The sequence below is a fragment of the Schistocerca nitens genome, chromosome 1, assembly GCF_023898315.1.
Source record: "Schistocerca nitens isolate TAMUIC-IGC-003100 chromosome 1, iqSchNite1.1, whole genome shotgun sequence".
NCBI lineage: Eukaryota > Metazoa > Arthropoda > Insecta > Orthoptera > Acrididae > Schistocerca > Schistocerca nitens.
Genome location: NC_064614.1, coordinates 223,934,082 through 223,958,666, shown reverse-complemented (window position 1 = coordinate 223,958,666; position 24,585 = coordinate 223,934,082). Strand labels below are relative to the sequence as shown.

Here is a 24,585-nt window from a genome sequence, read left to right as displayed (position 1 = left end):
CCATTGTTTGATTAGTTTGTAAACCCCACTTTTACATTCCCACATTTTATGTTTTCCCGTTTTAATGTTTATTTTTGTTGGTCCCAATAGAAGTCCAGTTCTCTCAATACAATGCTTTCCCATCATTAATGATTCTGTGTGACAACATTTCTCGCATTTTAAGTTTTCTTTGATGCTTTCATGACCTTTACCATTGATTTTTATACAGATTTATGCAAAAAGTGCTTTATATTCAGATAGTTAAGCAAGATGAAAATTTAATAGCCATGGGGGATTGGAATTCGATAGAACGAAAAGAAAGAGAGTAGTAGGTGAATATGTACTGGGGGTAAGGAATGAAAGAGGAAGCCGCCTGGTAGAATTTTGCACAGAGCACAACTTAATCATAGCTAACACTTGGTTTAAGAATCATGAAAGAAGCTTGTATACGTGGAAGAGGCCTGGAGACACTAGAAACTTTCAGATAGATTGTATAATGGTAAGATAGAGATTTAGGAACCAGGTTTTAAACTGTAAGACATTTCCAGGTGCAGATGTGGACTCTTGAGTACAATTTACTGGTTATGAACTGTAGATTAAAACTGAAGAAACTGCAAAAAGGTAGGGTTTTAAGGAGAAGGGACATGGATAAACTGAAAGAACCAGAGGTTGTAGAGAGTTTCAGAGAGGGCATTAAGGAACGGTTGACAAGAACAGCGGAAAGAAACACAGTAGACGAAGATGGGTAGCTTTGAAGATGAAAAAGTGAAGGCAGCAGAGGATCAAGTAGGTAAAAAGGGGAGGGCTAGTAGAAATCCTTGGGTAACAGAAGAGAAATTGAATTTAACTGATGACAGGAGAAAATACAAACATGCAGTAAATGAAGCAGGTGAAAAGGAATACAAACTTCTGAAAAATGAGATCGACAGGAAGTGCAAAATGACTAAGCAGGGATGGCTAGATGACAAATGTAAGGATGTAGACGCATATAACACTAGGCATAAGATAGATACCGCCTACAGGAAAATTAAAGAGACCTTTGGAGAAAAGAGAATGACTTGCATGAATATCAAGAGCTCGGATGGAAACCCAATTCTAAGCAAAGAAGGGAAAGCAGAAAGATGGAAGGAGTATATAGAGGGTCTATACAAGGGCGATGTTCTTGAGGACAATATTATAGAAATGGAAGAGAACATAGACGAAAATGAAATGGGAGATATGATACTATGTGAAGAATTTGACAGAGGACTGAAAGACCTAAGTCGAAGTAAGGCCCTGGGAGTAGACAACATTCCACTGGAATTACTGATAGCCTTGGGAGAGCCAGTCCTGACAAAACTCTACCATCTTGTGAGCAAGAAGAGAGTAGTAGACTTCAAGAAGAATATAATAATTCTAACCCCAAAGAAAGCAGGTGTTCACAGGTGTGAAAATTACTGAACTACCAGTTTAATAAATCAAGGCTGCAAAATACTAACACAAATTCTTTACAGACAAATGGAAAAACTGGTACAAGCCTCTGAGTCTGTTTAGGTTACACGAACATCCTCAGACAATGTAGATGGAAATAGGAGGATATGCATTTCCTGCGTTACAAGCCGACCTAAAGTAAGATCAGTTTGGACTCCGTAGAAATGTTGGAACACACAAGGCAATACTCACCCTATGACTTGTCTTAGAAGATAGATTAAGGAAAGGCAAACCTACGTTTCTAGCATTTGTAGACTTAGACAAAGCTTTTGACAATGTTGAATGGAACATTGTCTTTCAAATTCTGTAGGTGGCAGGGGAAAATACAAGGCATGAAAGGCTATTTACTCGTACAATTTGTACAGACAGCAGATGGCAGTTATAAGAGTCGAGAGGCATGAAAGGGAAGTAGTGGTTGAGAAGGGAGTGAAGCAGTGTTGTAGCCTGTCCATGATTATTCAATCTGTATATTGAGCAAACAGTAAAGGAAAAAAAAAATGTGGAGTAGGTATTAAAATCCATGGAGAAGAAATGTAATTCTATCACAGACAGCAAAGAACCTGGAAGAGCAGTTGAACAGATTGGACAATGTCTTGAAAGGAGGATATAAGATGAACATCAACAAAAGCAAAACAAGGATAATGGAACGTAGCCGAATTAAATCAGGTGATGCTGAGGGAATTAGATTAGGAAATGAGACAATTAAAGTAGTAGATAATTTTGCTATTTCGGAAGCAAAATAACTGATGATGGTCGAAAAGAGAGGATATAAAATGTAGACTAGCTATGGGAAGGAAAGCATTTCTGAAGAAGGGAAATATGATAACATCAAATATAGGGTTAAGTGTCAGATAGTCTTTTCTGCAAGTATTTCTATGGAGTGTAGCCATGTATGGAAGTGAAACATGAACAATAGATAGTTTAGACAAGAAGAGTATAGAAGCTTTCAAAATGTGGTGCGACAGAAGAATGCTGAAGATTAGGTGGGTAGATCACATAACTAATGAGGAGGTACTGAATAGAATTGGGGAGAAGAATTTGTGGCACAACTAGACTACAACATGGGATCAGTTGGTACGACACGTTGTGAGGCATCAAGGGATTACCAATTTAATATTGGAGGGAAGCGTAGAGGGTAAAAATCATAGAAAGAGACCTAAACATGAATACACCACGCAGATTCAGAAGGATGTAGGCTGCAGTATTTACTCAGAGATGAAGAGGCTTGCACAGGATAGAGTAGCATGGAGAGCTGCATCAAACCAGTCTCTGGACTGAAGACCACAACAACAACAACATTCCTGCTCAAAGTCAGCCTTGGAATGAAGCAGAAAATGCAGGCTGTAGACAGAGTTACTGATCATGTAATGCAGCATTTTCACTGTTGGCGTGTTAGGTCACAGCCACCTGTATTATAGGTCCGCAGTGTTTGGAAGGTTTGGAAAGTATGCTGAGTCACTGCCTTAATGATATTCACGATTCGATGGTAGTGACTCTAGTAGAAACCTTTCTTCTACTCATTGAATTGTATTACAACAGCTTCACATTAATTTCACAGTCATTTATACAAATGAACACTGCTTTTGAAGTGGTGTCTATAATGGGCTTTCACGAATTGTCATTACTTCCACATGAAATGCGCTAATCTGTACTAGGCATGCTGTCTTCGGTTGGTACAACCTTAAGTCACACACAAACATTCCTCCTCAAGATGCTCCGTAACATGATGACAATTTCGACCCTCCTTCTCACATAGGACCAAGTGATGTTGACAACAAGCTGCATTTTTCTTATCTATTGTTCTCTGTTTATGAAGACTGCCAATTTTAGTGTTTTACCAATGCTGGTTCAAATGGCTCTGAGCACTATGGGACTCAATTGCTGAGGTCATTAGTCCCCTAGAACTTAGAACTAGTTAAACCTAACTAACCTAAGGACATCACACACATCCATGCCCGAGGCAGGATTCGAACCTGCGACTGTCGCGGCCTCGCGGTTCCAGACTGCAGCGCCTAGAACCGCACGGCCACTTCGGCCGGCTTACCAATGCTGTGTTACAAGTTTTATTTGACATAAATTTATAATGATTATCAATATCAAGTCTCACATTAGAACAAAAACACCATTTTAATGTGGTTTCATGAAAGAGTAGAGTTAACTGCTGTTAGAAAGAACAAAAACAATTAATTACTTCAGATTTTTCTAAACAGGCATAATTTAAATTGTTTTAATTTCATATTTTGAACAATATAAAGAGAATGACAGTAACAGTAGTTTCTTCATTTTCAATTTTTGTGTTTCCTATGCTTTCCTGTATTTTACACTTTCCTGCATTTTACAATTTTTGGGTCAGTCTGCTGAAAAGTGTAAAAAGGGGGTTTTACTGTAATTATTTTTTTAATAAAAGAAAGAAAATGACAACAACAAGTGGATAGATCAAAAAGTACACTACTGAGTTCACACCTCCACAAGAAATTCAGGGCACAGTGTCCAATAAATTGCAGACAGCAACATACATCAGCAGAAACACTGCTTTTACTGGTAGTCCAAGTTTATACTTTGTTCTTACTGGAGATTTACATGACACATTGTGAAATCCAGCCACACTTCATTGATTTATCAATGAAGCTCACAGCCAGCAGCCTTTATCTTTAATTAAAGCCATAAACTTGTCAAAACTTTAATGATCAGGAAAAAAATCTAAAAGTAAATTATATGAAGGTGAACCTCTATCTCAAACTTGTGTGCAGCTACACAAACCAAATTCAAATGCAGAAAGGATTAATAACAAATCAACCCATTAATACAATCTCCACCTGTTGCAAAACAAGCAATCTGTTCACAAAAACTAACTGCTATGGTCATTCATTAGTGCTGGACAATGCAGGCTGCAGACAATAGGAGGATATCAGACAGCAAAAAGTGCACACACCAAACCAAAAATTTGAAAATTATCCTATCGATAACAATATCAATAAAATTACATTTAATAACAATTCAACTCACTGAAACTTGGATTTCATTATTTCTGTTATAATATTATGAAATCGATAGTAGCTACTCACGTTGTGTGTGTGTGTGTGTGTGGGGGGGGGGGGGGGGGGGTGTCTATTTTTGGCGAAGGTCTAGTTGGCTGAAAGCTCACTTTCTGACAGTCTTTTTCTTGCACCTATCTGTGACTCAGCATCTCCATTATATGGTGAAGAGCAACTATCCTTTTCATAATATTGTTACATTGTTACATTCCATCCTAGATTTTCCATTTCGTTATGTGATATCAAAAGTTTACACCTACATTCTTTTCTATGGATGAAGAAACTTAAATCCCAATGAAAATTAATATCTATCTGTTCAAATGGTGTAAACAGGTATAATATTTGTTTTGATGGTAATTCTTGTTTGAACAACATATGAATCAAACATCTTGAATCAAAATACCATTAATTCACGGCAAAAAACAATCATAATGCTAAAATGAGGAACCACAATGCCTATAATAACATGTAAGAAATATCCTAATTAGCAAGAATAAGCAATGAGAAGATGAAAGAACATATAGAATGGCTATACGCTGCAGACAGTTGACAAAGTGAAGAAGACCTTGGGATGGAAGAAGAAGATAAAGTTGCAGATGATGACAAAAGAAATGCAATACTAACTAGTGAGATTGAAGAATCTATGAAGGAGATTCAAAATGGAATGGCAATGGGAATTGGTGAGATTCCTGTGGAACTGTTAAAGTCATTGGAGAAAGGAGGGAAAAGGGAGCTGATTGAATCGTATAATGAAATATACATGACAGGAAAAAGGCCAAGTATCTTAATGCCTATAGTAAAGAAAAATAACAGCAAAAAGTGTGAGGAACATAGAACAGTGAGCCTGATATCATATGTAGTCAAAGTCTTGCTGAGGACGCTCAACAGAAGACTATATGGAAAACTGAATTGCGTAATAGGATATGAACAATTTGGTTTCATGTGAGGAGTGGGAACTAGAGATGCCATTGGGCTACTGAGAGTGATAGGGGAAAGGTACACGGAGAAGAAAAGGAAGGTGTATGTTGTGTTCACTGATCTTGAGAAGGCTTCTGACTGTGTCAGATGGGACAAACTGATGGAAACCCTAAGGAAACATGGGGTTGACTGGAGAGATAGACGGCTAATTAGAAATTTATATTGGAACAAGAGAGCAAGAGTACAAATAGGAGATTTAATGAGTGAGGAAATTGAAGTGGGAAGAGGTGTTAGACGAGGTTGTTGTTTATCACCAACACTGTTCAATACATATCTAGAGGAAATTATTAGTGAAAGTTTTGATGGAAGGAGAGGAGTCTGTATAGGGGGTCGGAGAGTGGAGTGTATAAGATTTGCAGACAACATGGTTGTGCTGGCAGAGAGTACAAGAGAGCGGGAACAAATGTTAGATGATCTAAACACAAAATCAGAAGAATATGGAATGGAGATTAACAAGAAGAAAACAAAAAGCATGGTAATTGGAGGAAAGAGGAGAAAATGCCGTATGAAAATAGGGGGAGAGGAAATAGAGCACATGAATAACTTCAATTACTTGGGAAGTGTAATGATGGATGATATGTATTGTTCAACAGAAATTATGAAATGAATTGCAATGGCAAAAGGAGGATTCAAGAGGAAACAGAAATTACTTTGTGGACCACTAACCAAAGATCTGAGGAAAAGACTTGCCAAATGTTACATCTGGAGCATTGCACTATATGGTGTAGAGACCTGGACATTGAGAAAGGAAGATGAAAGAAGATTGGAGGCACTAGAGATGTGTATATGGAAAATGTGAAATGGGAAGACCGAGTAAGGAATGAAGAAGTAGAATGAGATTTTGACTCTGCAGCGGAGTGTGCGCTGATATGAAACTTCCTGGCAGATTAAAACTGTGTGCCGGACCGAGACTCGAACTCGGAACCTTTGCCTTTCCTGGGCAAGTGCTCTACCAACTGAGCTACCCAAGCACAACTTGCGCCCCGTCCTCACAGCTTTACTTCTGCCAGTATTTCGTCTCCTACCTTCCAAACTTTACAGAACCTCTCCTGTGAACCTTGCAGAACTAGCATTCCTGAAAGAAAGGATATTGCGGAGACATGGCTTAGCCACAGCCTGGGGGATGTTTCCAGAATGAGATTTTCACTCTGCAGCGGAGTGTGCACTGATATGAAACTTCCTGGCAGATTAAGACTGTGTGCCGGACCGAGACTCGAACTGGCAGAAGTAAAGCTGTGAGGACGGTGCGTGAGTCGTGCTTGGGTAGCTCAGTTGGTAGAGCACTTGCCTGCGAAAGGCAAAGGTCCCGCATTCGAGTCTCAGTCCAGCACACAGTTTTAATCTGCCAGGAAGTTTCATATCAGTGCACACTCTGCTGCAGAGTGAAAATCTCATTCTGGAAACATTCCCCAGGCTGTGGCTAAGCCACATCTCCGCAATATCCTTTCTTTCAGGAGTGTTAGTTCTGCAAGGTTCGCAGGAGAGCTTCTGTAAAGTTTGGAAGGTAGGAGATGAGATACTGGCAGAAGTAAACCTGTGAGGACGGGACGCAAGTCGTGCTTGGGTAGCTCAGTTGGTAGAGCACTTGCCCGGGAAAGGCAAAGGTCCCGAGTTTGAGTCTCGGTCCGGCATACAGTTTTAATCTGCCAGGAAGTTTCAATGAAGGAGTATTACGAAGAGTTGGAGAAGAAAGAAACGTGATGAAAGTCATCAGAAAGAGAAAACGGAACTGGATTGGACTTTGTTTGAGGAGGGACTGTTTATTGAAGGAAGGAATAGAAGGAATGGTGGAGGGAACAAGGGGAAGAGGAAAAAGACGCAATAAAATACTGGACAATATCAAAGGAGACAAATATTCAGAATGAAAAGACTGGCTATGAACAGACAAAAGTGGAAGAGGCTTAACCCATGAAAGACCTGCCGTAAGGCAGAATACCATACTACTAGCAAGAATGACCATTTCAAGTGAACTATAGAATATTCGTAAGTAATAAGGGAGTCAATACTTTCAATACTTCTATATGCAAAAATCTGTGTTTCAGTAAAAAAGAGTTGTTACATCACATCTATTGGCTCTGTTGCAAAGTATCAGATCTCCTTCTTCCTTATTGCCTTTCACGTCCCATTAACTTTACTATTTACTGGTACTAATAAATGCTTGGTTTCAAATTTGTGAATGAAAGACTTTTGGCAGGTTTACTGTAGGAACAAAGCATTCTGTATCTTCACTCTGATAGATTCTTAAAATCAGTTACTGCCCCATTAACAAACAGGTCATCACACAAATGTAAACACAAATATGTTATTACCTCAAAATCAACTCCATTAAAACCATCACTTCGGCAAGAATTACGTTTCCTTATAGTTACAACAGTGCGCTGATCGTCATCTTCCTTTAGATGAATCATTCCTAACACTCCCCAATGTATTCGCAGGGCACCTTCTAAAACAAGGCGACCATTTACCTGTGGGAAAAGTAAACATTTCACAGTTAGAAGTACTCTTATCTGCTTTTTATCAAAACAATTGTCAAATGAATGCAATAGATAAATATTGCCCATGAAAATAATACTATACAGACATTCAGTGTACATTCAGAATTACTCAAGTAGCCCAAATTTGGGCTCACAGGAAGCCTAAACAAAAGGACTTGTAAACAGCTGTACTCTACAATGGCAAGAAGAAGTTGCTTGGTTAGCTGCAGGATATGCAGGATCTACACTACAATGGTTCAATGTCTTAAACAAAAGATGTGAGAAAACAACAGACAGATTGGAAAAAAAGATCTGGAAATATAATTCATGTCTTTAAGTAAAGACTTTTGTTTGTACTTAACTTGAACAGTTATTTTATATTTTAAGTGCCAGCAGTGAATGAACACACCTGGAATTTAGCAATGAATAATGAAAGTGAATTTAGTTCCGTGGGCTATGGCAAAGGAAGTATAACCATTCATCATCTATTATATTTGAAAAATCAGCTGAACCAGCATTTCCGTATTAATGCACTTAATATATTTTCTGTAATTTATCAATCTTTGCATCTAAAGAGTTTTCTCATAGCTTATTTGCAATTCACTTTTTTCCAGAATACTTCCCATTTTAACTGAAATAGGCATATATGGTTTTATTTAAAATTTAATTTGAAAATATCTTAAAGGAACATCTGTTACATTCTATAGCAATAATGCGACGGAACTAGTCCCTCTTCGAACAACAACTCAGTGGGTCTCTGGAGTAATGGAGTTGCTTAACTGCTACATATACTATTCTGTTGTTAGTACGAGTGTCACACTGCCAGGTGAAAGATAGACAATGCTATGGTGTGATGTGTGATACTGAGATAGAGGAGGGGGGGGAGGGAGGGAGGGAGGGAGGGAGGGAGGGAGGGAGGGAGAGAGAGAGAGAGAGAGAGAGAGAGAGAGAGATATTAAGATAAAGTTTTTGATTCTTGTTGCCTTACTGGTAACAATGGCTACAAAACCACTATTGTTGTCGAGGTATCTAATTCATCTAGTGGGGCTAAAACAGGCAATCATAATAGTACTTGTGAGTAATTGGAAACAAGAGTTCATGACATGGTGCAGTCTGAGGTCAGCCATCCAGGCAGAAGGGACTGCGGCAGAGTCAGTTTAGTATCTTTTTTTCTTAAATGAGCTTCTGATGGGAAGTGAACATAATGTGTGTTTTTTTCTGATTTACTAGTGTTTATTTCTATTTAGAGCTTGTGTATTTATTCCTACAATAGCTTTTGTGAAAGCCGAGTCTCTAGTGATAAGTAACTGTTGATACATCTGTTGTCAGCAGAGAAATTTAAATCTGTTTTAAGACCTTGTGGATTTTGTTCTTAGGCTACAGTGAGTTACACAGTGTGATATAGATGGGACCCTGTTTGAAGCTGTGTGTGGAACAAAGGGGAATTGGCCGCTGACCACAAACAGCTAGAAGCTGTGTTGCACGTGGTCAACAGGCTTCTGTCTGCTGCTGACACCTGTGGTGACATCAGGGCACTAGACACAAGACCTTCAATTTTTTGGTGCTGTTCAAATCCTCTGGTGACCTAGTTGTTGTTGTTGTTGTTGTTGTTGTTGTAACTTTGAATAAACAACATCCAACCAAACCATCTTCACTCAATAGTGAATGGTATATGATAGTAGGTTTGCATGTGTCTGGGCAAAAGGCGAAAGTGGGAACTTGCACCAATGCTGGCTCATTATGTCTTAAGGCTGGTTCACACTAGGTCAGTAATTTAGTCAAGTGAAGAGTGATTTAGTAACTAAAAGTGTCTGAAAGACATCATTCAGTAAAGTTAGTAAGTAAAATAATTTAGTCGGTCCAATCCAGTAAACTGAATAGTAGCTGGGCAAGCAGCTACACCCCACACCAGCTCACTTACAACTGGTGCAATACTAGACACATGAGAATACTGTCTACTTAGTAATACGCATTATTGCCTTTCTTCTTTTCACTCTCAGTTTTCAGTCATCTGTTTCCTGTGGTTGAGCAACATATGCTCCAGCTACAATCATTGCCACTGCTACTAGCTCTGGAGGCACAAGAGCACACGCAACTGTATCTAAACAGGGTGGAATGTAACAAGTACGAGAAGGAAAATTGCTACTCACTATATAGTGGAGATGCTGAGCCGCAGATAGGCACAATAAAAAGACTCTCACAATTAAAGCTTTCGGCCATTAAGGCCTTCATCAATACTAGGCACACATAAGTTCGAACACACACACACACACACTCACGCACGCACGCATGTATGCGTGCACGCGCGCATGCACACACACACACACACACACACACACACACACACACACACACACACACACTCATGCAAACATAACTCACACATGACTGCAGTCTCAGGCAACTGAAACCACACTGCGAGCAGCAGCACCAGTGCACGATGGGAGTGGCAACTGGGTGGGGGTAAGGAGGAGGCTGAGGGGGAAGGGGTGGCAGACAGTGAAGTGCTGCAGATCTGGCAGAGGGCAGGGGACAGGTGGATGGAGGTGGGGGGGGGGGGGGGGGTAACGGAAAAGGGGAGAATTAAAAGACCAGGTGAGGTGGTGGAATGACGGCTGTGTAGTGCTGGAATGGGAACAGGGTAGGGGCTGGATGGGTGAGGACAGTCACTAATGGAGGTTGAGGCCAGGAGGGTTACAGGAACGTAGGATGTATTACAGGGAAATTTCCCGCCAGTGCAATTCAGAAAAGCTGGTGTTGGTTGGGAGGATCCATATGACACAGGCTGCGAAGCAGTCACTGAAATGAAGGATGTCATGTTTGGCAGCATGTTCAGCAAGAGGGTGGTCCACTTGTTTCTTGGCCACAGTTTGTTGGTGGCCATTCATGAGGGCAGACAACTTGTTGGTTATGATGCCTCCATAGAATGCAGCACAGTGGTTGCAGCTTAGCTTGTAGACTACATGACTGGTTTCACAGGTAGCCCTGCATTTGATTGAATAAGTGATGCCAGTGACCGGACTGGAGTAGGTGGTGGTTTGAGGATTTATGGGACAAGTCCTGCATCTAACTCTATTACAGGGGTATGAGCCATGAGGTAAGGAATTGGGAGCAGGAGTTGTGTAAGGATGGACTAGTATATTGTGTAGGTTCATTGGACGGCAGAATATCACTGTGGGAGAGGCGGGAAGGTTAATGGGCAGGACATTTCTCATTTCACGGACGATGAAAGGTAGTCGAAACCCTGCCGGATAAAGTAATTCAATTTCTCCAGTCCTGGGTGGTACTGAGTTATGAAGGCAATGCTCCTCTGTGGCCAAATAGTGGGACTTTGGGAGGTGGTGGGAGACTGGAAAGATAAGGCACGAGAGATTTGTTTTACGGTCAGTGATGGCTTCAGTGAGACCATAATTATCCTCCCAACCTTGTACAAAAACAAATCACCCATGCCTTATATGTCTGTAATACACCTAGATGCAAGACCTGTCCCACACATCCTTCAACCACCACCTACTCCAGTCCAGTCACTAACCTCACCTACCCCACCCCAGGCAGGGCTACCTGTGAAATCAGTCATGTGGTCTACAAGTTCAGCTGGAACCACTGTGCTGTATTGTATGTAGGCATGACAACCAACAAGTTGTCTGTCCTCATAAATGGCACCAACAAACCGTGGCCAAGAAGTGGAGCACCCTCTAGTTGTATACACTGCCAAACACAACATCCTTCATTTCAATGACTGCTTCAAAGCCTGTGCTGTATGGACCCTCCTCAACACCAGCTTTTCTGAATTGTGCAGGTGGGAACTTTCCCTGCAATACATCCTACGTTTCCGTAACCCTCCTGGCCTCAACCTTCATTAGTCACTGTCCTCACCCATCCAGCCCCTTCCCTGTTCCCATTCCAGCACTACACAGCCGTCATTCCACCACCACACCCTGTCTTTTTACTTCTACACTTTTCCGCTACTTTCCACCCCACCCAACTCCACCTCTTTCCTGCCCTCTATCTGACCTGCAGCACTTCACTGTCTGCCACCTCCACCATACTATCCCTCTCCCCCCCCTCCCCTACCCCTGCCCCCACCTTACCCCCACCCCACCCAGTCGCCACTCCACTCGTGCTGCTGCTTGCAGTGCTGTTTCAGCTGCCTGAGACTGCAATCGTGTGTGTGGGTTACGTTTCTGTGTGTGTGTGTGTGTGTGTGTGTGTGTGTGTGTGTGTGTGTGTGTGTGTGTGTGTGGGCGCGCGCACACGTCCGCGTGTCTATTGTTGACGAAGGCCTTAATGGCTGAAAGCTTTAATTGTGAGAGTCTTTTTGCTGTGCCTATCTGCGACTCAGCATCTCTGCTATATGAACTTTCCTTCTCATAATTATTATATTCTGTCCTGAATTTTCCATTGTATCTAAAAAGGATTTGATGACAGCATACACTGTTGAGCCAAAACATTATGAGCATTTGTTAAATAGTGTTCTGGTCCACTTTTCAAACATAATACAGCAGCAATTCTGCTTGACATGGATTCTACTAGACCAGAGGTATGTGGCACAAGATATCTACACACAGGTCACACGTTTACTGAAAGTTATACGATGGCGGTTTGTGGGTATGCAGTTGGCGCCTGGAATGTTTTACAATGGGTACAGATCGGGGGCATTGGCTGGCCAAGACATCAATGTGAGTTCACTATCATGCTTCTCAAAACCACAGTAGCATGATTCTGGCATTGTAAATGGACAATTATCCAGCTGGAAGCTATCACTGCCATTGGAGAAGATTTCAAGCTTGAAGGGATGTAGGTGGTCTGCAATAATGTACATGTAGTTCACTGCTGTCATGGTGCTTCAATTACTATCTCAGATCCCATGGAAACCTAACTCAATGCACCAAATAGGATGATTCTGCTGTCACTGGCCTGCATCTGTGGCCTCTGATCTATAGCACAGTAGTATGACAGAGCACACGTCCGCATCTGTTGTATGCGGTTCCGTATCGATCGGAGAAGTGATCACTATGGTACGATTCATTTTGGACCCATCCACTACATTGGAATCAGGCAGTTTTTAATCTATGACATACCATCTTTTGGCGGTGTTTTGTTTTGATGGACAATGAATGTTGGGTAAAAAGGTTCCGAGTTTTTCTGCTCCAATGTTTTAATCATACGTTCACCTGAAGATGTGGCTTCTAGTGCCATGAAACTGGCATGATCCAGTAATAAAGGACTAAATACAGCTGAAGTGGTTATTAATACCCAAGATGAATACTCACAGATGAGGTTGCCCCACCTACATGGTTGTCTGCAGTAAATCACATGTGAACGCGCACTTGTTTACTTGACATTTAGCCATCAAGTGGAGTTAATAAATCACTTGCTACTTGACTAAGTTACTGGCTTACCGTGAACCAGCCTTTACCAGAAGTTATAAGGCAGTACCCACTGTTCCGAGCCAGCACAGGACACCTGTCCTGCTGGGCCAGTGGGTGATTTTCCTACTCATTCCGGACAAGTGCAGAGGGCAGGTATGCTATTCACTGGGAGCTGCAACATTAGGTGGATAATGGAGCCCCCCACGGAAATATACGCAGGTCGGGAATGAATGCCAGTGTGCACTTGGTGTGTTTGTTGAGAGGTCTCCTACGAGACATGGAGGAGTCTCTGTTTGCAGTTATTGAGTGCAATGATTGCAACGGTTGCAAATCATGGCTCATGTGAGCATGAATGATGCCTGTCGCTTGGGGTCTGGGGTCATCCTCAGTTCCTGCAGGTGGATAGCTGATTTGGTGAACACAGTTAACATCACATGCACAGTGCAGGCTAAGCTTGCTATTTGTTGCATTGTATTCAGGGTCAATCATGGTCCTCTGGTTTGGAGCAAGGTGGAAGGTTTAAACCAGAGGCTCAGATGATTCTGTGACACCACTGGCTGCAAATTTCTTAACTTCCACTATCGGGTGGAGAGCTGTGGGTTCCCCTTAAGAGGTCTCTCATGCACCACACCAGGAAGCGGCTACTAGGCTAGTGGCATATGTGGCATGAGCATGGGAGTTTTTTTTAGGTTAGAGGAATTGTCTCTTGGGATCAGAGATGAAATGCATGGTGAAGATACATCGGCCACATTCTTCTCAGAATACCCTCGCCCTACAGATCAAAATAGAAAAGGTTGACACAATATTTATAAAATTCAGGAGAATCTATGGTAAAGTCCCAGTATTAGTATTCCTTATTGAAAGTTATACTGCCCAGATAATATTAGTAACAGACAATTAGTTGAAACCAGAAGTCAATGGGAATGAAATTCTAAATTCAGAATGGAATATTTATTGTATGGATAGGTTAGTCGCCAACCGCAGCGGCAATTTATTCCAATAAAGAACTCAATAGAATCGGAGAGGTTATCGAGGATTCCAAAGGTGAATTAATCTGAGTGAAGGTAAACATAAAAAATGGGTCAAAATACTTTTATAAACCACCTGGTTTAGGACCTGTAGCAGCAGAGCACTTCAGAGAGAACTTGTATTAGTTTGTGAACAAGTTTCCTGCTCATGATGTTGTAATAGGGAGAGACCAACTCGCCAGGTACAGAATGTACGAGTCATGCTTTGAACTGGTGTCAGAGACGAGATTCGTGTGACATTATTCTGAATGTCTTGTACGAAAATTACTTTGAACAGATAGTCACAGAGCCAACTCAAGAATGTAACATCTTAGATCTATTATCAATAAACAGATCACAACTTATGAATTAATTAATGCAGAGGAGGATATCAGTGACCATAGGGTTATGATAGCATCTATGACCATGGGTATTACAAGGAATGTTAAGAAAGATAAAAAAAATTTTTTTTGCTTAGCAGGAGTGACAGGATACAAATTGCAGAGTATGAAGACAAAGATGTGAAGCACAAATGGAAAAAAAATTCAAAAGCATTGTTCGCCTTCGATAAATTTGTTCCGGGCAAGGTTATGGGACGGAAAAGGCCCATCATGGTTCATTAGCTGTGTTATAAAACTGTTATGTAAACAAATAGAGCTTCATCGCACATGATAGAGAAGTCAAAACCTAGCTGACAAACAAAAGTTGAACGAAGCAAAAATGAGAGTAAGGAGAGCAATGAGAGAAGTGACCAATGGCTTTGAAAGTAAAATTTTGTTAAGCAATCTGACTAAAAACTGTAAGAGGTTTTGGTCTTGTGTAAAATCGGTAAGTGGTTCAAAATCATCTATTCAGTTACTCAGTGACCATACTGGTACTGATATGGAAGATAACAGAGAAAATCTCAACATGCTGAATTTGGTCTTACGTAATTATTTCACTGCAGAATATCATAGTATGGTCCCTCCTTTAAATCATCAACACGAACTTCAAACTGACAGATACTGAGGCAACACCTGTTTCTCTCTCTCTCTCTCTCTCTCTCTCTCTCTCTCTCTCTCTCTCTCTCTCTCTACCCCTCTCCCTCTATCTTTCTTTGGTTGGTTGGTTGGTTTGGGGGATCAAAGGGACCAGACTGCTACGGTCATCGGTCCCTTTTTCCAAAGACAAAGAACACCCACAGAGAATAAAAACGAGGAACAGAATAGAACACAGACGAAACAGAACAAGAGAAACTCAGACAAAGACAAGACAAAACGAACTAAAACCACACAGAGTGTGACGGTGGTTGGCCGACCATAGAAATAAAAAAGGAAAAGTCAACCACTGAGAAACACATTTAAAAAAAATCAGTTTAAAATCATAGGCCAAAGGCCAGAATCAACACAAAACAATAAAATAAAACAGAAACACTCAGATTAAATGATAAAATCCCCCTGCCCGAATAAAACGTAAAACTAAGTCAGCCATAGTGGAGTCGTCTGTTAAAAGGGCAGGGAGCGTATCAGGCAGCGCAAATGTCTGCCTGACCACAGCTAAAAGGGGGCAGGCCATCAAAATGTGGGCCACTGTCAAAGCAGCCCCACATCGACATAGAGGAGGGTCCTCCCGGCGCAGTAAATAACTGTGTGTCAGCCGGGAGTGGCCAATGCGGAGCCGGCAAAGAACGACTGAGTCCCTGCGAGTGGCTCGCAGGGATGACCGCCACACAGCCGTCGTCTCCTTGACATCACGGAGTTTATTGCGCGTTGTCAGTTCGCGCCATTCATCGTCCCATAGCGCCAAGATTTTGCGGCGGAAGACTGCCCGCAAATCAGTCTCTGGGAGGCCAACGTCCAGAGATGGCTTACTGGTGGCCTCTTTCGCCAGGCGGTCAACATGTTCGTTACCCGGGATACCGACATGACCGGGGGTCCACACAAAGACCACAGAGCGGCCGCTACGGGCAAGAGTATGCAGAGACTCATGGATAGCCAGCACCAGACGAGAACGAGGAAAACACTGGTCGAGAGCTCGTAAACCGCTCAGGGAATCGCTACAGATAACGGAGGACTCACCTGAGCAGGAGCGGATATGCTCTAGGGCACGAAAGATGGCGACCAGCTCAGCAGTGTAAACGCTGCAGCCATCCGGCAAGGAACGTTGTTCGGAATGGTCCCCTAGAGTTAGCGCATAACCGACTCGACCAGCAACCATCGAGCCGTCGGTGTAAACAATGCCAGAGCCCTGATACGTGGCCAGGATGGAATGAAAGCGGCGGCGGAAGGCCTCTGGAGGGACTGAGTCCTTCGGGCACTGTGCCAAGTCAAGCCGAAGGCAAGGGCGACGAACACACCATGGGGGTGGATGCAAAGTAGCCCGGAAAGGAGGTGGAACAGTGAAAACCCGAAGCCCAGAGAGAAGCTCTTTGACGCGGACCGCTATTGTACAACCAGACCGGGGCCGACGTTCTGGCAGACGGACGACCGATCGCGGGAACAGGAGACGATAGTTAGGATGCCCGGGCGAGCTTAGAACATGGGCAGTATAAGCGGCCAGCAAACGTTGGCGTCGGAACCGCAGTGGAGGTACACCTGCCTCCACTAGTACGCTGTCCACAGGGCTGGTGTGGAAAGCACCAGTGGCAAGGCGTATCCCGCTGTGGAGAATTGGGTCCAGCACCCGTAACGCAGATGGGGATGCTGAGCCATAAGCCAGGCTCCCATAATCCAGGCGGGACTGGATGAGCGCCTGGTAGAGCCGTAACAGGGTAGAGCGGTCGGCGCCCCAGCGGGTGTGGCTCAAACATCGCAGAGCATTGAGATGCCGCCAACATGCCTGTTTGAGCTGCCGGATATGAGGCAGCCAAGTCAACCGGGCATCGAAAACCACCCCCAAAAACCCGTGGGTCTCCACCACAGCAAGCAGTTCGTCGGCAAGATAAAGCTGCGGCTCAGGATGGACTGTTCGGCGCCGGCAGAAATGCATAACGCGGGTCTTGGCTGCCGAAAACTGAAACCCATGCGCTACAGCCCAAGACTGCGCCTTGCGGATAGCGCCCTGTAGCTGACGTTCAACCGCTGCAATGCCAGTAGAGCTGTAATAAAGGCAGAAGTCGTCAGCATACAGGGAAGCGGAGACAGAATTTCCCACGGCCGCAGCAAGCCCGTTAATGGCTATTAAAAACAGACAGACACTTAAAACAGAACCCTGTGGCACACCGTTCTCCTGGACGTGGGAGGAACTATACGAGGCCGCGACTTGCACGCGGAAGGTACGACACGACAGAAAATTGCGGATAAAAATCGGCAGAGGACCCCGAAGACCCCATCCATGAAGCGTAGAAAGGATGTGATGACGCCATGTCGTATCGTACGCCTTCCGCATGTCGAAAAAGACAGCGACCAGGTGCTGACGGCGGGCAAAGGCAGTACGGATGGCCGACTCCAGGCTCACCAGATTGTCGGTGGCGGAGCGGCCTTTACGGAACCCACCCTGAGACGGAGCAAGAAGGCCCCGAGACTCCAGTACCCTATTCAAGCGCCGGCTCACCATCCGTTCAAGCAACTTGCAAAGAACGTTGGTGAGGCTAATGGGACGGTAGCTGTCCACCTCCAGAGGGTTCTTTCCAGGTTTCAAAACGGGGATGACAACGCCTTCCCGCCATTGCGACGGAAACTCCCCCTCGACCCAAAGACGGTTGTAAAGATCGAGAAGGCGCCGCTGGCAGTCCACTGAAAGGTGTTTCAGCATCTGACAGTGGATGCCATCTGGCCCAGGAGCGGTATCAGGGCAAGCAGCTAGGGCACTGCGAAATTCCCACTCACTAAATGGAGCATTGTAAGATTCTAGGTGGTTGGTGCGAAACGAAAGGCTCCGACGGTCCATCCGCTCTTTAATGGAGCGGAAGGCCTGGGGGTAATTCGCAGAGGCGGAACTCATAGCAAAATGCTCTGCTAAGCGATTTGCAATGAAGTCGGAGTCAGTACAAACTGCTCCATTCAGTGAGAGCGCAGGGACGCTGGCAGGGGTCCGATGGCCGTAGATGCGTCGAATCTTGGCCCAGACCTGCGATGGAGTGACATGGAGGCCAATGGTGGATACATACCGCTCCCAGCACTCCTTCTTGCCTTGGCGGATAAGGAGGCGGGCCCGCGCACGCAGCCGTTTGAAGGCGATAAGGTGGTCGATGGAGGGATGTCACTTGTGACGCTGGAGCGCCCGCCGGCGATCTTTAATCGCTTCAGCGATCTCAGGCGACCACCAAGGCACAGTCCGCCGCCGAGGGGACCCACAGGAACGGGGAATGGCTGATTCGGCGGCAGTAACGATGCCGGTGGTGACCGATTGAACCACCGCATCAATGTCATCAGTAGAGAGAGGCTCAAAAGCGGCAGTGGAGGAGAACAAGTCCCAGTCAGCCTTATTCATAGCCCATCTGCTAGGGCGCCCAGAAGAGTGGCGCTGTGGTAGTGACAAAAAGATCGGAAAGTGGTCACTACCACACAGGTCGTCATGCACACTCCATTGGACAGACGGTAAGAGGCTATGGCTACAGATTGAAAGGTTAATGGCGGAGTAGGTGCCATGCGCCACACTGAAGTGTGTGAAGGCACCATCATTTAACAGCGAGAGATCGAGCTGCGACAAGAAACCCTCAACGATGGCGCCTCGATCTGTTGCCACTGACCCACCCCACAGAGGGTTATGGGCGTTGAAGTCGCCCAAGAGCAAGAAAGGTGGCGGCAATTGGGCGACCAGTGCAGCCAGGACATGCTGCGAGACATCACCATCCGGTGGAATGTAAACACTGCAGACGGTAACAGCCTGTGGCGTCCACACGCGTACAGCGACAGCCTCTAAGGGCGTCTGGAGAGGGACAGACTCGCTGTGCAGAGTGTGAAGGACATATATGCAGACGCCACCAGACACCCTTTCATAAGCTGCTCGGTTCTTATAATAACCCCGATAGCCACGGAGGGCGGGGGTTCGCATTGCAGGAAACCAAGTTTCCTGGAGAGCAATGCAGAAGAAAGGGTGAAGGCTGATAAGTTGGCGGAGCTCAGCGAGATGGTGGAAGAAACTGCTGCAGTTCCACTGGAGGATGGTAGTAGCCATTGCGGAGAAAGGCGTGACGGGACTGGGAAGGCAGATTACGCCGCTGGGTCACCTGCCACATCCGATGGAGCACCCGTGCAAGTGCTACCCATTGCGTCAGTGGGATCGGCGAGATCGAGGTCCTCAGCGGACGCAAGGATCTCCACCTCATCCTCAGATGCAGAGCTTTTATGTAGCGGTGGAGTAGGTGCCACCGCAGGTGTCTTGGACTTACGGGTCTTCAGAGTCGTTTTCTCTCGCTGTTCCTTTGGTTGCCGTTGATGAGAGGGCTTATTGGAGTCAGTCTCTGGGACCGAAGTGGAATGCGAAGCCCGTCGACCAGCGACCTGTGGCTGCTTCAGCCACTGGCTGGTGTCTGCTGTGCCGCTGGTAGGAACCTGGGAAGGGAGTGACCCAAGGGATCCCTTCCGAGCGAGAGAAGCCGAAGAAGACTTACGCTTCCCCGGCTGAGAAGGGGGGACTGGCGTCCCCGATGGTTTAGTGGGTGCTGCTCCCGAGGTAGATGGTGTGGGAGCAACAGCAAGAGAAGGGGCCCCCATTGTCAAGGGGGCAGGTGAGGTCCTCTGGTTCCGAGAGCTGACTGTATATCTTGCAGCTGAAGGAGCTGGAGCAGGAGTGACAGTGGAGGCATAAGATGACATCATGCGCACGGGATGTAGCCGTTCAAATTTCCGCTTGGCCTCAGTGTAAGTCAGTCGGTCCAGGGTCTTATATTCCATGATTTTGCGTTCTTTCTGTAAGACACTACAGTCCGGCGAGCAAGGGGAATGAGGCTCTCCACAGTTGACACAGACGGGAGGCGGAGCACATGGAGTATCGGGATGAGATGGGCGTCCACAATCTCGACATGTGAGGCTAGAAGTACAGCGAGAGGACATGTGACCGAACTTCCAGCACTTAAAGCACCGCATCGGGGGAGGGATATAGGGCTTGACGTCACATCGGTAGACCATCACCTTGACCTTTTCCGGTAACGTATCACCCTCGAAGGCCAAGATGAAGGCACCGGTAGCAACCTGATTGTCCCTCGGACCCCGATGAACGCGCCGGACGAAATGTACACCTCGTCGCTCTAAGTTGGCGCGCAGCTCGTCATCGGACTGTAAAAGGAGATCGCGGTGAAAAATAATTCCCTGAACCATATTTAAGCTTTTATGGGGGGTGATAGTGACAGAAACATCCCCCAACTTCGTACAAGCGAGCAAGGCTCGTGACTGGGCAGAGGATGCCGTTTTTATTAAGACTGACCCTGACCGCATCTTGGACAAGCCCTCCACCTCCCCGAACTTGTCCTCTAAATGTTCCACAAAAAACTGAGGCTTCACAGACACAAACGATTCCCCGTCAGCTCTGGTACAGACGAGATACCGGGGCGAATACCTGTCGCTCTCATTCATAGCCTTTCGTTCCTCCCATGGTGTGGCCAGGGAGGGGAACGATTTGGGGTCATACACATTAGCCTTAAAGTGAGCTTTGGAACGCTTAGAGACTGCTGACGGCTGGCCGCCAGCGAGAGATGATGTACCACGCTTCATTGCGGGTCATCCGCCCTGATGCCACCTACTCCGACCAAGGGCCCTCCCCACGGGCGCCACCCAGCCGCAGCAATAGCCACCTGGCAGGACGGCCATTGCCGGGAGTCCTGATGCCCCAAGGAGATGGGCATCTACTCCTTGGCATACGTGGGGAGTTAACGGCGCAGGCATCAGTAGAGCGATCCCTGTGTTGTCAGGGGGCTACAACCAAGAGGGTACATGGCGGCCCCACCACAACGGGCTGGCTACCGTGCTGGATCTTAGGTGCAAAACTGTCCAAGGTCGTTGTCGCAGTTAAAAACAACACCACAGAGTGCAGGGTGGTAATCGCCCAAGAGATGGAAAACGAGCGGGACACCATTGCAACAACGAAAAAGCCGGCTAAAGGTCTCAATGCACGACGGATGCAGTGCACCATGTAAGGCGCCCTTCCCCAATTGGCTCGCTCTTCGGAAGAATTTAGAAAGATGGAGGTCAAACCCGAGAGGGGACCATCACATAAGGCCGAAACATTTGAGACTCCTTTTAGTCGCCTCTTACGACAGGCAGGAATACCGCGGGCCTATTCTAACCCCCGAACCCGCAGGGGGGTCTATCTCTCTTTTTCACAGACATTCCAATCTGTCAAAATATACAAATGTTTTGGAGTAACTTAACTTGAAATGACAGCAAAAATTTGAATATCAAAAAAGCTAACTGGGAGAAATCTTATAAAGAGTAGCTCACCTGCAAACAGGCCATCCAAGTACTTTTCCTCTGTTAATAAACAGCATTAATGGAAGGCAGAAAGTTCAAGGGTTATGTTATTTGACACAGAATCATTTATCCAAACTGAAAATGAGAACACTGCCTGATGTCTAACGTGAAAAGCACTTCTGTTCAAATTCTAAGGATACACCATCAAACAAGTCAAAGAACGTAATAATAAAATCACAATGAGACAGATAAAATTAAAAAAACTCAAGCTCGTGAAGAGGCGCACAAGGAGAAGCTCACAAGCTGCCTATAAAATTCACAACATTTATCATGACAAAAGGTGTTCATCGGAAGATTGTATAAATACAGCACGTGAAAACAAATTCCCTTCATTTTCACATTCAGTTATTGATATAAGGAATAAGCCTAACATGTAACTCAACATATATTTTTACTTTTTTCTTTCCTAGTTTCTACAAGCTGTTGACATCTACTACACCAAGGATGCATGTCTACTACAGCTGAAGCTATAAGGGAACCACACACTGTGACTGCTAATATCAGCAAAGAAAATAAAGCTTGTGTAACAATATTTAGACACACAGTTAAAATGCTTATATATATCTATTCTACATACCTCTCTACTTCTTATTTCACCACTTTTTCCATCATAAAATTGATTAAATATTTTCAATTTGGATTCTATGTGAGACCTGTAACATAAAAATATTACAAAACATTCTTGGAAATACCGTAATGGAAGCATCCCTGCAACTTTCTGTATAAGTAGTAAATTACCTGGGTAGATTTGGTCCACCAGATCGATTCTCTACCTTTCCAAAACTTGTATGAGATTCCACACGAGTTCCGTGCCCAAACAGTTGTGGTCCAAATAAAGCTCCATAACAGGGCACATGGCAGTATGGTACTCCTTTATGCTGAACAGAAGATGCTCACCATTAGGAATGTCAAAAACAAAATTATGTGAAGACAGTCATAAATTATTACTACCAATAATTAATCAAAAAAGGCTGAAATTGATGTATTTCCACTTATCAGTAACATTTTTCCTCCTGCCAAAACAAGGAATCTCACGAAAATGTGAAAAACAGTCAAGATGGTTCTGAATGATTAGGCAATCAACTTCGTCATAATAGTAAAAAAAATTAAGTTTACACAAAAAGGGCAGACCACAGTGATGAACTCACTTATTTACACTCACCAGCATTTATCTATCACTGTCTTGATTATTTGGCATGAATATTCAAGTTACACATTGTATTTTAGTTCCTAATTGAAAATGTTTCCACACGTTAATTTCACAGTGTTTGAGTGTTCTCACTGTCACTAAGAGAATATTTTTCTAAATGAAATTTTTAGCTTTCTTGTAATTTTTTACTCATAAAAGCTATTACCTTTATCGCTCTAAATATTTATTCCTTTAATTTTTTGATAGTTTCAACACCCAGAACAGCCAACACTTTCCCACTACAACAATAAACCTCTCATTTGTGACTCATACTTTTCTCTCTCCCCTCTTTTGCCACACTATGTTTGTATTTTACAGTTCCCCCATTCCCTTTCTGCTTCTATATCACTGCTCATTACAGTATGTCTATCTCTCATCACTTCCCCATCTGTTTATGTTACATAGCATTCACATCACGACTCAAAACTTCGTAATCTGCATACAAACCATCATTTCTTTTAATTAACTGCATGTACTGCTTTTCGTCATTCTACTTTTCTCAGAGAGAATTCCCAACAGTACTTTCCCTTTACCTTTATAATTTCTTAAACTCATTTCTCAGAAGGATTTTGTTGAAATCAAATCTGTAAGTCCTACTTTTTCCTACAGTAGTTTCTTCATACTCTGATTCTCGCATAGTGTTCCAATAACTTATTTCTTGATGCATTTCCCACATATTCTCTGCTTATCCATAGAATTTTAATTTGAATGCTTTTAAATCTCTGACAGTGGCCAAATTAATCCTTGGTACTCCCTGACATTCCACTTCACTTTCTTTTTCTGCCCACTTCCTCTCTGTTACGTACATGGTCAGAGAGTTCACTGCAAGTGCCTTCCAACCACTGTCAGAATTCTGTTCTCTTCAGCAATGGAATAGTCTTTCGGATGTCTTCTATTATTCCAACTGTGCTGTAACTTTGTTGTTAAATGAGCCATGAGTGTGAACTTGTTCTGAAGTATCTGTGCCTCATTTGTGAAACATTTACAGCTTAAATACTAGGAAAAATCAGTTGAGAAATTATTTATACCATTCCAAACTGCAAAGTACGATATTTAATTTAGCATGTTCAGCAAGAATTAGACATACAGAAAATCTTAAAAAATTACATCTTACACTTAAGTATTAACTTACAAGTTGTTATTTTTGAAGTTCCTCTATAAAGATAAACATGAGAAGCACTGAGAGACTAACTGTATAAAACATGGAAATGATTGTAAGTTATTTATCTCCATGAATCAGTTTCATATGCCATACAGTTCTAAAAGGTCTGAAGCGTAACTAATCAAATGAAATCACACTGTGCAAAACATCCCAATTTCTTTTAAGAAACTTACCTCAGCATGCTGACCTGGATTTAAACGCTTGCCACATTCTTCACATCTCAGGCACTCTGGATGCCAGTCATATCCCAATGACTGCTTCCGTTCAGCTGTTAAAATTGGAAATAGTTTTTATGGATAAGACACAGTACTGTTTATAGCATCATGCAAGAAACAGCTTCTGCTAAACCTTATGTGTATCGCAACTAACATACAAATAAAAGAGAAATAGTGTAACAAGGGGGAAATTAATCCAATGGGCACTCAATACAAATTTCACAATTTCACATACCAGTAGCAATCAAAAGCACAATTACAGACAGCTGGAAATTTTCACCCATATATGCACCAAGAATGTCTCTTGACTGGGAAG

General features: G+C 43.8%; 1 protein-coding gene across 1 annotated transcript in view; it reads right to left on the bottom strand.

The window, feature by feature from the left end:
* Positions 1–24,585, bottom strand: part of LOC126246154 (uncharacterized) — a 78,820-nt gene that overhangs the window by 29,923 nt on the left and 24,312 nt on the right. Inside the window, exons 2-5 of the mRNA XM_049948373.1 lie at positions 24,228–24,322; positions 22,442–22,581; positions 22,281–22,356; positions 7,772–7,927 (exon numbers count right to left, since the gene is read on the bottom strand). Coding sequence (XP_049804330.1) covers positions 7,772–7,927; positions 22,281–22,356; positions 22,442–22,581; positions 24,228–24,322 — 467 coding nt within the window. The remainder of the gene's footprint in view (positions 1–7,771; positions 7,928–22,280; positions 22,357–22,441; positions 22,582–24,227; positions 24,323–24,585) is intronic.